Source organism: Amblyomma maculatum, chromosome 1, assembly GCF_055883805.1.
Source record: "Amblyomma maculatum isolate TAMU_Amacu chromosome 1, ASM5588380v1, whole genome shotgun sequence".
Taxonomy (NCBI): Eukaryota; Metazoa; Arthropoda; class Arachnida; order Ixodida; family Ixodidae; genus Amblyomma; species Amblyomma maculatum.
Window position 1 is genome coordinate 33,152,034 of NC_139344.1, and position 14,212 is coordinate 33,166,245.

The 14,212-nt window shown below is 45.9% G+C and overlaps 1 protein-coding gene across 1 annotated transcript in view; it reads left to right on the forward strand.

The window, feature by feature from the left end:
* Window positions 1–14,212, forward strand: part of GAPcenA (GTPase activating protein and centrosome-associated) — an 83,229-nt gene that overhangs the window by 14,573 nt on the left and 54,444 nt on the right. The window contains exons 6-12 of the mRNA XM_084587936.1: window positions 227–386; window positions 4,545–4,663; window positions 5,081–5,147; window positions 9,978–10,089; window positions 10,262–10,428; window positions 11,789–11,948; window positions 12,090–12,451. Of these exons, the coding sequence (XP_084444062.1) occupies window positions 227–386; window positions 4,545–4,663; window positions 5,081–5,147; window positions 9,978–10,089; window positions 10,262–10,428; window positions 11,789–11,948; window positions 12,090–12,451 (1,147 nt within the window). The remainder of the gene's footprint in view (window positions 1–226; window positions 387–4,544; window positions 4,664–5,080; window positions 5,148–9,977; window positions 10,090–10,261; window positions 10,429–11,788; window positions 11,949–12,089; window positions 12,452–14,212) is intronic.

Below are 14,212 nucleotides of genomic sequence, written 5' to 3' on the forward strand. Positions count from 1 at the left end.
TTTGTGTGCCATGAGATTGATTTTTTTCTTCATGTGAGTGGGTCACCTACTTGAAGCCTGTGTAACTGGTGTGGTTCTTTTCCGTGGATTTCATTTTGTTCCTCCGTGTTCATAAGGATAGCGAACTATTTGGGCATCAGCAGCTTAACTCACCTTTTTAATTGCGCACATATTCGAATTTGCATTGGCCTAAAAAACCTGCTGTACCTGGGTTTGTCCGCTGCAGGGTGTTGCAGAGCTTTGCTGGTGCATTTCGTCGAATGCCACGACAGCCCCCAGGCGCCCTGGGAGGCTCGCCGCCACTTGCCACCACCACAGGAGTCCCCAACAATGAGCAGGTGCACACCTTTGAGGCTTCCCTGGATGTGCGCGAAGAAGACACACGGGTGAGTGATTCAAAGGGAAAATGCGAAACGCGTCAGGGCTCACTTGTGGGCAGTTTGTAAGGAGTAAAGCTAAAAGCGGATCAGGCTCTTTTTAAATGAAAGTGCTATTACCTAGGGGCATTCCTTATAAATGTACAGTCGTAAGCAAAAGTGGTATACAACACCCAGCCCACGGCGGAGCTCGAGAAAACTGCATTGCAACGCCATCTAGCAATAGCTATCTAGGATCTAGAGAATTGTGGCGGTGCCTCACCTAATCGACATGCATATCAGCTTGGCTCGATGCATCACGCGCCTTCTCGCCTGAACGCTCCGATGCAATAAAAACTGTGTGGATGGCGTTTTCGTTCATATTGTTGCGAAGAAGTAGTTCGGCAGTGGCACGAGAGGAGCCCTCGCGCTAGGCCAGACATTAAATCATTGTTCATCCTGTCGCCATGTTGTGCCGTCCTCTTTGCTTGTCACCACGTAACAATACTATTTTTTACTTTCACTGCATGGTCGCGATAAGGCAAGGCAACCGACGCATGACCGCCGCTTGCTGCGCTGCAATATCGCTAGTGTAATGGTCGTTCCCGTGAAGCTAAGTCGATGAACGGTAACTTAAATGCAATGTCTGTGGTGTCCAGTTTTAACCCAATGTTTTCGTCTCCAGGAGGAAACAATCTCTTTCGTTACATTGTGTGTGTTAGCAGTACTCTCCTGCTCACGTCGATAAATCATGTGTAATTTTAAACGCACTACATAACACGACACACATATAAAAAAAAAGGTGTACAGTCGTGCCTCGTACACAGGGCAGTACAGGGCAGATCCGTAGTAACGAGTCATGAATAAAAACAAAAAGGATTTTATTGAGAGAAAAGAATAGTAATTAATGACTGCTTTTGTACATAACGGTGTGCACTGGATTCAAAATTTGACAGAACACCGGCAATTTTGAGTGCATTATCCCTGTTATTGCTGTCTTCGAAAAATTGTAGTGCAGTCTAAAGTGACTCGCTTACCATGACACGCGTGATGGTGGGCTTTGTGTTGATCGAACTTTCGAGCACGAACTCCTCACTGGCCGATGCATCAGCGTCTGGTTCTCTACTCACCGCCACTTCCAAAATGGCCTCGTCACTGAGCAAAGTAGCCGCTAAGTAGCTGCTTGAGATTCTCCTGAGGCAAGGAAACAGCTGAGCTGCTCATACTAGCCCCTCACGGCTTGGATTGACTGAGATGACTTTTGCCGCTTGTATTCACAGATTTCTTACTTTGCGCCTACGTTCAGCTCTGTTATTTTGCGTTTAACTACCGCCATGCCAAAAGCCAGACTCAAGTTGAGGGTTACAGGCTCCTGATGCTTTGCACTTTTTTGCCTAGTTAACCTTTCTGCCTTTCCGTTCTTCTAATCCTCTCTTTTTTGCCTTGTACTGTTTCCGTAAGGAAGCGAGGGATTCAAGTTGGCAAGCTGCTATGCAGAGGGCTATCGAACATCCCATCTTCTTGGCGCCGTTTCTATGTGTTCCTATAAAACAAACACTGCAAGCTGAAGTACAGTTTAGAATGACGGCTACCGATCACGAAGGGCTCGGACGTTGTCAAGGCCGCATCGTTCACTTAAAGCAAAGCAGACATGTGGACCCTTGGGTGCAAAATGTGGCAGTTCGGTAGCGCAACAAGGACGAAAACCAGGAGCATGAGAGGGAAGCGCGTCCAGGACGGGACGCCGCCCGGTCTCGGTTGCGTGCTCGTACGTCGCCTTTCTTTTGTCGCTCTACTTTGTGAGTGTGTCTTAACTCTCACCGAAAAGTGTTAACGGCTTCATGGAACACACATTGTGCTTTAGGAAAGAAAACTTGAGTTCCCGCCGCCACTCTAGGCACTTGTCTTTCTTCCTGTCATTTCTTGCTTACGCTTTTACCAGCTCTCTGTTCACGTTCAGCAGAATTTATTGCAACCACATGTTGCTGTTTTCCAGACTGCGGCGGCACTTCCGCTGCACCCAGAAATCTCTTGGTTCCCCCCTTTCAGGGTCTTTCTTATGCTGACTCTCGGTTTGCTGTGTATGTTCCTCTCTGCTTTTTAAACACATTTTTTCAATTTTTGGTGTGGGTTATATGCGAGTAAATACGGTATGATAAAACATTGCTACACGCCCGAGTAAAGCGCATCGTCATTTGTAAAGGAAACATTGCTGTAATTTTAAGAGACAGGACGAAAACAGTTCCAGAGAACATGTGCTTGTTAAATATACCCTATGTGAAGTCACGATTTTTGTACAATGCAACAAAAGCGGCTGCCATGGCCAGAATTAAATGGCATTTCTGGATTAGCAGCCTCGCGCCCTATAGCTTCTAAGCTACAAGGGGAGAATTTTTATCCAAAGTGCGTAGTGAATAATAAATGTGCACAATATAGTACTATAACTGCTCTTCGAGGAGCAGTTATAGAAGTTAGGATTTAGGCTTTCTTATTAGTGATGATAAGCAAGACATTGCTAGATATACATGGATCATCACTTGATATTCTCTTATATCGTACGGCCTAGCAATTTAAAGCTGAATTTATTCTTCAATCTGTTTCGGTTGCAATCACACAGCTATGGCTATAAGTCAACAGTTAGTATAGGTGGCGTGAGGCATGGAGAATATAATCGCTCCATCACTTGTGGTTTTAGATCTTTGGACAGACCAGCTTCGACGTCTTTATGAATAAAGCAATGAAGCAGTGATAGCATTGCACTTTTCTAATTCCTCATATCATGTTTTGCTAACTTTTGACGTAATAGACGTAATAGCATCGTTTGGTTTTCCTAAATCAAAAGAGAAAAATGGGCGTTCGCACGGCGTTATAATTTATTTACCGGTGGTATATAGGCGAACAATACGCGTAGTTTGGCACATAACGGTTTGCGCAAAATTACAAAGGACAAAAAAGACAACCCAAAAATTTGCATATCTTTGTACTCGTTTAGGCGAATACTTCACGGCAGTTTGACTGCCCTCGAAGGGAACAAAACATTGCATACCTACAGTTGACTGGGTGACACACACGCTGTTGTTGATCCCACCTAGTTGAAAATGTGGACTCGTCGGTGAAGACTAGCTCTCTCCATTCATTTATTGTCCAGTCTTCAAGTGCTTTAGTGAATTCCAGACGTAGACTTCCCTGCCGTTCAGTTAAACGTGATTTTTGGGTAGCCACATAACTGCAAATCCCTGCCTCTCTCAGTCGGCGACGAATAGTCGAGCAGGAGACGTCCATGTTGAGTGCGTCTCGAATGTCCTTAGCAGCGCAAAAAGGATCTGCTACAGCCGCTGCGACAATCAATCTATCAGTCTCATCGTTGGTAGATCTTGGCCTACCACTACGTGGGGCTTCATGCAGCCTGCCTTCTTCATCACGGTACGCCTGGACGATTCTGTTAACTGCTTTCAGTGATCTTCCAGCGAGACGACATATACTCCTTTGCGACATTCCGCGAATGCTTAGCTCCACAATCCGCCTTCTCTCGCACGCAGGAATCATTGGTGCCATTGTAATCCAGCTTTCAGGAGAATACAAACGACGGACCACATTATGGGGCGTCCCGAGTAAAAAGATACCGCCGAGAAAAGGTTGCACTGAGATAGCAATCTTGCCACTCATTGCAGTAGACCCGTGAATCCGGTTCTAAGGCTTCTTCGGCCCTCAAGTTAGTCGCGTAGCGGAAGACCATCCGCAAAACAAATAAAACTTTCGATAATGTATGGCAGAATCACGCCGGGGCGAGCACCAGCCAGCCATGGTAACTTGAGTGCGAACAAAGAAAATATCAATAAAAAAGGACGCCACAGGCACAGTACTGCTGCGGCACCGTTTGGCATTTCACCGAATAATAGCACGACACAACTAAAGGAGCCAACTGGCCTGCCTGCAGATAAGATGGTTCCACGTTGGAGCTGTCTCAACCTCTGTGCTATCGCTAGGTCGGATTGCAATACAGTTTTCCCGAGCTCCGCCACGGGCAAGGTGTTGTATACCACTTTTGCTCACGACTGTACAGGAGTATTGACCTGTGAATGTGGGCCATCAACCAGCACCGAGAAGGTTCCGTATGCTTTTCTTTGTGTGATGCGCCATGCTTTCTATTACCTGCTCTAACCGGCTGTTATTTTGTATTCCAATTAGGGCAACTTTTCGGCATGTGCTCGCGATAAGGACTGCTTCAAGTTTCGCTGCAATACGGAGAAGATGGTGCAGGTGACAATTCAACAGACAACTTCTACTCAAGAGCTTGGCATTGAAAGGTGAACCCTTCTTGTGGCACTCCATGCACTGCGCTGCTTTTCCTCCGCTTGCTGTTTTGGTCTTGGCCGGGGGGGCTGGCCAAGCACTTAAGATATGAACTAACCAGACCGTTGTTATTAATTATGAGGGCTTTGTTTTAAAATGGGGAGTAGAAATCGTGAAACCTTTGCATTAAGGACGGCACAGGTAGCTTTCCTTGCTGAGGATTTGGGTGAGCCGTTTAAGTAATCAGGGAAGACTCCGTGTTGTATTGTAAGCAGAAGTTGCATGTGGAATGGAAGAAGTGGAGCTAAACGTGAAAATGAATGGAAACGTCTGGTTGAAAAAAAATTATAAGAAAATGCTATAGTGCAAGCAATGTGGGGGGATTTTCACTTTCTTGTATACATTTTGGAATTCTTTTGCTTTTGTACTAGGTGCTTTGGCATGCTTATTTGCCCCGGCCGACATGTGAAGCATAGCGATATGCAACTGATTGGCATGGTGAGTATCTGAGCATTTTTGTTTATTAATATTCTGGTAATTCAAACCCTTCTCATTGATGCACAGGAGGAGTTCAGGTTTCCATGCAGGTGCCATCAACATACTGTATACCTAAAACCTTGGTTATTTGTACTTGCCAACCAACAGAAGTGTGGTGATTCAGGAGCTTGGCTGCGGTCACTAGGTGGGGCTTGGGAAGTGTTAAGGGTAGAAAGTCACTTCAATGCTTTTATTAGCCATCATAGCATTGTACGCATGCCAAATAAAAACTGAACTTTTTCATGCTGTGGGAAAAATGGCTGTATATTGTGGGTTTTCACTGACTTTCTTTTTTGATTCAGAAACTAAGAGGGTTAAATTTTAAGGCAATACAGTCGAACCTCGATATATCGAACACGGATATATCGAATTATTGATTATATCGAACACTTTCTATATCACGCGGAAACGCATGCATTTTTAATTTTTTATTTCGAACGGCGTCGGTAGCCAAATGGATAAATCGAACTCCGCCACCCCAAACCATGTGCACTCTGTTGACAGGAGGCGAGCTTTCCCTCAACGCCCTCGAAGATAGCGGCAGCGCGATGGGCGTTCCCGACTGCTGCGCACGATCGCTGCATACATCGGTCGCGCCGAGGGCGCCATTTGAACGTAGCGGCGTATGCACGCGGCGGCTTGGCCGGGCTAGGGTGGCTAGCCTGATTTAGTTTGTCAACGACTAACCGCGTCTCGGCGCCGCCAGGCCGCCACTTGTGCTGCGCCAGTCGTTGTTATCGTGTGTGGCCTAGGCAGCCTAGGTGGCCTAGGCCTGTCACGGCGTGGTCGGTGTTGTGATGGCTGCAAACGCGAAGAAGCGGACGACCCTGACATTTGCTGCGAAATTGGAAGTGATCCGCCGCGTTGAAAATGGTGAAAAAAATGTCAAGCGTCGCCAAAGCTTTCAGCATACCGAGGAGCACTTTGAGCACTCTGCTGAAAAACAAGAGTGACATAAAGGCCAAGGCGGAACAAAACCAGCACTCAGGCGCGCGGCGGGTGCTCAAAGCTGCCTTTGAAGACGTTGAGAAGGCGCTGCACAAATGGTTCATCGACGCAAGGGCCCGGAATATTCCTGTATCGGGACCGATGATACAACAGAAGGCCAAGAACTTTGCGTTCATTCTCGGTGCCGAGAACTTCAGTGCCAGCAGCGGTTGGCTGCAACGTTTTAAGGCCCGCTTTAACATTGTCGGGAAGACAGTCTCGGGGGAAAGTGAGGACGCCAATGAAGGCGAGATCAAGAAGTGGCTTGAAGAAGAGTGGCCTAAGATTCTCGTCAAGTATGAGCCCAATCAGATATTCAATGCTGACGAGACGGGCCTGTTCTGGCAAATGCTTCCGCGACAAACGCTCGACACGTGCGGAGACAAGTGCCACGGCGGCAAGCAAGGCAAGGCTCGTATTACAGTTCTATTGGCTGCGAATATGGATGGCAGCACGAAGCTGCGGCCACTTGTCATAGGCAAGTTCCAAACCCCGAGATGCATGCGCAACTGCCCCAGTGTTCCGGTGACATACGCATGGAACAAGAAATCGTGGATGACTCGGGAGATATTCCAAAAATGGTTGAAGACATGGGACTCGGAGCTGGCGCGTCAAGGCCGGACGGTTTGCCTCATCGTTGACAATTGCACAGCACACCACACTGATGTCCAGCTGAGCAACATTGAAATTAAGTTTTTGCCGCCGAACACGACGTCGAAGCTGCAACCATTGGACCAGGGCATTATTCGCGCTTTCAAATCCATTTATAAACGTCGGCTGATCGACATTTTGCTTCTCAAGCTGCGGATGGGCCAAGAGCTAAAGATAGACCTTTTGGATGCCATTCAAATGCTGAAAGCCTCTTGGGACAGCGTCAAGCAGTCGACAGTAGTTCACTGCTTTCGGCATGCGGGTTTTGTAAGCCGCATTGAAGAAGCTTCCGAGCAAGCAACTGAAGAATCAGCGTTGGACGACGGCACAGAGGAAGAATGCCAGCTCGAAGAAACCTGGAGCCAGTTGGAGCGCTTTGTCGGTGCTGAGCCACACAGCATGTGCATTGATGACTTCGTTGGCGGTGATGACAGCACCGGAACAGTGGCGGAGTTGGCAGATGTAGAGATTGCGGCGGAAGTTACTGCTGAGCGGCCAAACGAAGACGCTGTCGAGGTTGATCCCGTAAGCGCTGCCCCGCTCCCGACTGCAACTGAGGCTGTAGCTGATTTGGACCTTGTACGCCGCTACTGCGGCGCAATAGAAGGCGCTGGACTATCGCTTGTGGACCGTTTAGACTACGTTGAGGACGCCGTGGTTAAGCACGCGGTTGCCAATTTGAAGCAAGCTACGCTGCTACAGTACTTTAAGCCAAAGGAATAAATTCTTTGTTTGAAACTTCAAGTGAGTATTTATTGCGCCACTGTGCCACGATTGGTTCATTGATTGATTTGTACTAGATTTTGACACGTTTTCTACGTGATTTTGTATATCGAATTCCGGCTATATCGAGCTATTTTGCAATCACCGCGCTGTTCGATATATCGAGGTTCGACTGTACATCAGTACGAAGCCAGTTGCATAAGCACTTTATTTATGATCTAGTTTTGACAAGTGAATTGTTCACTAATACCTCGTTGTATCATAGATGAAAAAAAAAAAAATTCATTCCTAAAAATGGTATCTGCAAAAAAAAAAAAACGCATTCTGATATCAGTGCCGACAAAAACAAAAAAAGCCGCCAAGTTAAAAAAAAATACTCAGCCCGGACTCCACCTCTTTTTGGAGATCAGTTTAATCAATTTGCATCGACTACTGTAAAAAAAATAGCAAATGAGAACATTAGAGGCAACATCATCTACAGAGACTCCGTGAGTGTACTTTATATGCTTAACTTTAAAAATGCTGTCAACCCCTTAACACTTCTCTGCCCACGCCTATTCCCATCGGTAGCCCGCTATCAATGTTTCCACGATTCGAATTTTCCTGCTTTTGAAGCATTCGTTGACAAGCAGCATCATTCAGTGGGAAATATAAAAACCCTTCTTTCAGCTTCACTTTTGGTTTTATTTTTTCCCCATGCCTCGCCCATTCGGACGGTCTCCGGAGTCAGGTGGTCGGGGCTCCTTGTTTACATCATAGCGTTGACATCGTACGCTGCTGCTGCGCGGTAACAGCACGTTTCTACGGAAATTGATGCATTTGAGAGCTCATTTTTGGATGCGAACAGCAGCAGCGATGACTCGGAAAACGAATTCAGGTTTTCATGTTTTAGCACCGACAGCGATACTGCGTCAAACTGACCCAGAACGTCAACAGCCATGCCCCAATAAGTTTCGATTTAGCTGCCGAAAAGTTCTGCTTTTGCTGCGCGCTGATCGGTAGAGATCACTGTTCTGAAGGTCACAACTGTTACCTGAAGGGTGTCAACGCCTTTTGGGTGGGATTACTTGCCGCCACCTGCGCAGAGTCGTGTTTTCCGCTAGAAGACAGCCAAGGGTCAACCTCGACTACTGTTTTCTTTTCTAACTCAACAAATACTGCACACAGAAAGCTAGAATTCGCTGCAGTGTTGCATTGACTTGTGTTGAAATTTTTTAAAATTTTTATCTGTTCCAAGAAACTTTGATTCTTCTGTGCGTTTTTATAACTAAAATTTTTTCTGCGTTTTTTTAACTACAATTTTTTTATATATTTTTTTGTCATCACCTAATAAATATATTCATTGTCAGTGATACCATTGTGAAGAGGAATTCCTTTTCTACAATTTGATACTAGACACTCCCGTACCAAGCAAATTTTCTTAAAGAAAAAAAAGACACCACCCAAAAACCGTCATTTTTCTTGCGGGCAGGAAAGTGTTAACAGGAAGCATCATGCACAATATAGAAAATGGCTCTGTACAACGAAGTACCATAAAATTCTGCTGGGTCCCCAGTCACGTTGGGATCAACGGTAATGAGAGGGCAGATGTGTGCACTACACGATTCAGGAGTATGGAAATAAAACACATTTGCATACCACACAGAGACTGCATTAAGTTAGTGCACTCAAAATTGAAAAGCAAATGGCAGGTGGCAAAAAAAAAAAAAAGAAGCATTCTGTAAAACTGTTTTTGTGAGAATGGAAATCATGCCGCCATCAGGAGGTATGTTTTATTGAAGTAATTTTATGTCTCTATGAATGGGACTTACACACATCACCCATAATTTCCTGCTAACCAAAAAAGACGCAACTGTGTGTGAAATGTGTGGTGATCAGCTCACAGTTAATGACATTTTAATCTCATGTTTACATCTTGAAGGGCTCGGGAAAAAGTATTTTACTGTATTTTACAAAGAATGCATTCCATTTCATCCAGCATTACTTTTAGGAGAACAAGCAATCGCCGATTTTTCTCTTGTTTTCACGTTTCTTAAAAAAGCCAATGTTTTAAACCATATACAAGTATCATAACTCCAGGTACTTCATATAACAAATCGCCTAACGTTTTGTTTGGCGCATCGTAGCCATAGTTGCTTTTGCGCCATAAAACCCCCTATAAATAACATTTTGCATCGTATTGTTTTTTCACGTTTCTTCTTGGAGCACTGAGCTCGCTGTGCTCAAGTTTCTGATCGTTTATGCACTATATTTGCACTTTAGGAGCATCAGGGATGCATCTGAAAAAATTTTTCTGGTGTTTTTCACTTTATGCTTGTCATGTTTGGGATCAGCTGATGCTTTGTCTTCAGTGATCAAAGTGGAATTCCTGTCTCATTTTCATCAGTTGCCAGTTTATCAACCTTTCTTTTTTTTTCACCGGCTTTTCAGGTTTCTATGGCCAAGTCCACAGTGGGGACAGAACCAACAGCGTACCAAATCACTGGTCGCTGGAATCCCCAGGAGCCAGCATTTGAACTACTCAACACAGAGACCTCACGAGGTAGATTGTGTTCTTATTAGTATTGTGTTTAGATAAGGGCCAAGAATAGGGAGGGGGGGGGGGGGGGGGGCAGTAGTTGGCAGACTGTTCTCGCTCTTTGTACGGAAGACTTCTGGGTCCATCTTAAGTTGCTCTTTGCTTCTCTCTTCTCTTCTGCCACTCTTGATGATAGACACACGGGTGTACCTGACAGTGGCCGTGGATTTGGTGGTCACTGGTGTGCGTGAGCCTGTGCGCTTTGTCTTTGAGACAAAGGCCAAAATCTTCCCCCAAGCAGAAAAGTTTTGGTACTTTGGACGGAAGCCTTTTCATGAAGAATTCTTCCTGCGTCTAAGAGAAGTAAGCTCCCAGTTCCTTCTTTTGCTTTTCTTTTAGAACTGCATGCAACTTTGTAATTATTCGTAGTCAAAGCAGTACGAGAATAACTCTTGAGGAATGCAGCATCATTGAGCTTGCTTCTGAACTTGCAGCTGATAGAATACAAAATCACCCCTGAAATGTATGCTTTGAAATGCAAGTTCGTACTGCATCTTTTTGTTCAAATTTGGATTACTAGTTAGTACCTGGCTCTAACTTATACCTTTATGAGGATTAGTTCTAGGCAAGGCAATTCATTTGACTGAAGCAGCAGTAGAGAGAGTGCTGGTCATGTGATGCAATTAGAGCACCATCTAACTAGTCAAGTAGGTGTTGTTAGTGCATCACTACATGGGCCCCCCTCAACGCATCGATTTTGTTTGCTCTGTGGCCTCCAAGAGTGCAAGAGGGCATTAACCATTACTGTTTAGGGGCACTTTATTGAACTGCACATTCGAGTTCAGTGAGGCTGTCACCACAATCATGTAGGAGTTAGGAGCATTAAATAGGGTCACAGAGGGCATTTTTTGCTTAATGTGCACTTTTAAAGGGTTAGAATTTTCCAAACATGTTTTATGAAGCCGTCGTGTGGTTTTTTTTTTTGCGGGTGGCGCTCCTAGTTTAAAAATTAAAAATGAGCACAGCTGCTGTAGCGCGCTTCAGGCTTTCAACGGCGAGGGCAAACTAAGCTCACGTGATGTGACTCCACATTTTGTCTCAAATTAATGTGCACAAGTGCTTCCACTGTTTCAGCTAAATCGGTGCACAGTTCAAGGTGTCAACACTCGTTAGAATTGAATAGTGTGGGCTCTGATTTTATATGTGTGGACAGGTTAATGCGATGGAAGCCAGCTGTAGTTTTCTTTTACAAAACAAGTTGTGAATGCTTCATTCCTTTTTCGTTTTGGCATGTATTTATGTGTGAATAATGACGTCTTGTATGGTACTTTTTTTTAATAGTGTTTCAGCAGAATAAAGCTACGAATACCTCTAAACTGAAGTAATTGATAACCTTTAAATTGTGCATTTGAAATTGGTACAGAAACTAAATAGCTGTAGTTGTTCCGAAAGCCGTATTCATTCTTAATTTCTTAGTCCAGTCATTCGGTAGAATGTGCGGTGAATGCTTATTGTCTATGATAAAAATGCATTCTTCATTTCATGTTGTGAGAACTGGACTTTGTATTAGTCATGTGTTTTTTCTTTAATCTGATAACAGTGCAGGTGATGGAGGAGCTGAGCACTCTTGTCCAGCACTAGCGAGGTCTGAAACAAGATAAGGTGTAACGCAGTTTGCATCAGTCTGTTTTTAGCATACATTATTGTATGGTTTATATAACAGGTGGAGCCAGAGGAATCCCGGCAGGGTCACCGCTGGGAGGTGGTGGGTGTGAGTAGCGGGAGCCAAATTCGACGCAAAGCAGCCCTGTCCCTTGCCTTGGACCAGCACAGTCCTTGCCAGGAGCCCTCACCAGAGTCTGCCTCGGGGGACATTGATTCAGGTAGATGCCTCGACCACAACAGCCGCTTGCTTTCATCTCACTGAAGCGCCTGTGATTACTGTTTTGTGTCGATGGCGAAAATTGCGCCGTTAGCTTAATCAGCATGCTGAGTACTGTACTGCCAATTTTGTAATAATGCAGATCTGGACGAGCCGCTATTGAGCGGCACTGGCGAGGTGAGCAAGGACTGCTCTGCCGATGAGCTGGAAGGCTGGGCCCAGGCTCTAAATCGGTGGCGCCAGGCGGGCCTTGAGGCGGGGCCTCCCAAGAGCCTGGGGCCCCTTGTGCGTGCTTCGGGGGTACCCGAAGCGCTTCGTGGTGAAGTCTGGCAGCTCCTGGCGGGTGCGGCCCAGGACCCCCATGCAGCACAGGCCTACCGGTTGCTACTGGCACGGGACTGCCCGTGCGAGGGTGTTATCCAGCGGGACCTGCACCGAACTTTTCCCGCGCATGAGTTCTTCCGTGACGCTGCTGGTCAAGACGCTCTCTACAAGATCTGCAAGGTACGCGGCATACTAGACTGCATACCGGACTGGTCTGTGGGCCACCAAGCCCACCTCTACGTCAACTTCTCGAGTTATTATCTGTCCTATGGTAACTCTATTTTAGTGGCTGTTTCTGAAGGTCTGCATTAGGTGGCATGACACAGCGGCTTGTTCCTTGGTGTTTAGACGATTGTAACACTCAACAGATGTATTTTTATCATGTTCAGGGGCAGTTATTTGAAAGTACCAAGTATGGTGACACATTTTGTTTTGCCAGATATAACGGCTAGGTTAAGACGGGGGACCCAAACTTTACATGCACCCCTATTCAGTGTAACAAATGTCAACCCTTTGGCCTGCAGACGTAATCGAGCTTATGTTAAGGGCCGGGCATGTCTGAGCTCCTTTTTCCACTCTCGTCATTCTAGCTGAAAACCAAGACTTTTGGTTAAGAACTTTTATTCACTTTATTGCTTTGTAGCAAGTCAAAAGAACATAATGATTAGAAGTAGTGAGCAACTTTTTTCGTGAGGTGAATTCATTTGTCTTTTTTTGAACAAAGAAAGACTGCTTCTAAAAATTCTCCGCGCATAAGGTAGGCAGAACCTGCAGTTACAGTCGATACCACTTCTAACAATATTCAAGTGCCACAAAATTTCCATTGTTATAACCGATAATTGTTATAAATGGTTCGCACGAAAAAAAAGCATAACTGCAGAGAGGGGTCACGGACAGCAAGTGACATGCGAGCTCTGCCGAGACATCGTTTTGGTAGCCCCGATAGGGATCTTGTAAAAAATACGAGAAGGTTGCCGCAGTTGCCCCTTAGCTTGAGAAACTCTGAAGTAGCGCTGGAGTAAAGAGAGAGAGACGAAACTTTTATTTAAAGGCAGAGGAGATTGGAGCACGCAGGTCCCTGGGGTGAAATTGCCACAAGCATCTCACCACGTACATCTCACTGGCTTGCATGAGAAAACCCCATGTCCGTTAACCTTGCTTGCCATCCTTCTCCATGGCATCTAGGTACACCACGTAGTGCAGCGGAAGGTGCCTCACGAAAACAAAGACCCAGAGGGACTGAATCAACTGCAGGGCCTCTTGCGAGAACAACGTTGAGGCAGCATGCCCTACCGCGTCATCGTCTCTGTCGTTGCTGTCACTGTCGTCGTCAGGCGCCTTGTCGAACGCGTTTGCGCCCACTGTCAAGCGAAGACTTTTCTTTGTCGAACTTCTCAACGGAGCGGATGATCGTCGACACTGTCGGTTGCGATAGTGCATACTCCTTCGCGACACTGCACTTTGTCTCCAAATCGATAGCCGTGCTCTTTCTTTTCACCGGCAATGTCGTCCAATAATCAGCGGATGGATCAGTCATCTTCCGTTTCAGCGGCAATTCAAACGAGACGAAGAAAATGCGTGGCCAGGAATGACTTCGACGCAGTCAACTTGCACAATCAATCAAATCCGCTTCCAGAACTGCTCAAAATGAGGGGCGAGCGGGTGAGTGAGCAGATCAGCGGATCAGCACTGTCGGCGCGTTGGCGTAGTTCATTTGTGTTCCGAGGGGTGGAAGGGCAGCGGGAGAAAGGCGCGCGGGCTTACAATGCGGAGAAGGCTAGAAAGCAGGTTCTATTGTATGAGTGCGCGGCGGGGAGGGTGCAACAGCTGGAATGTTTTTTTTTTTTTTTTATCTTTTCAAGGGTTTTGCATTCCACTACCTTTTGACACGAAAACTCAGAAGCCAGACTTCATTGTTATAACTGATAATGTGGCAAGGGG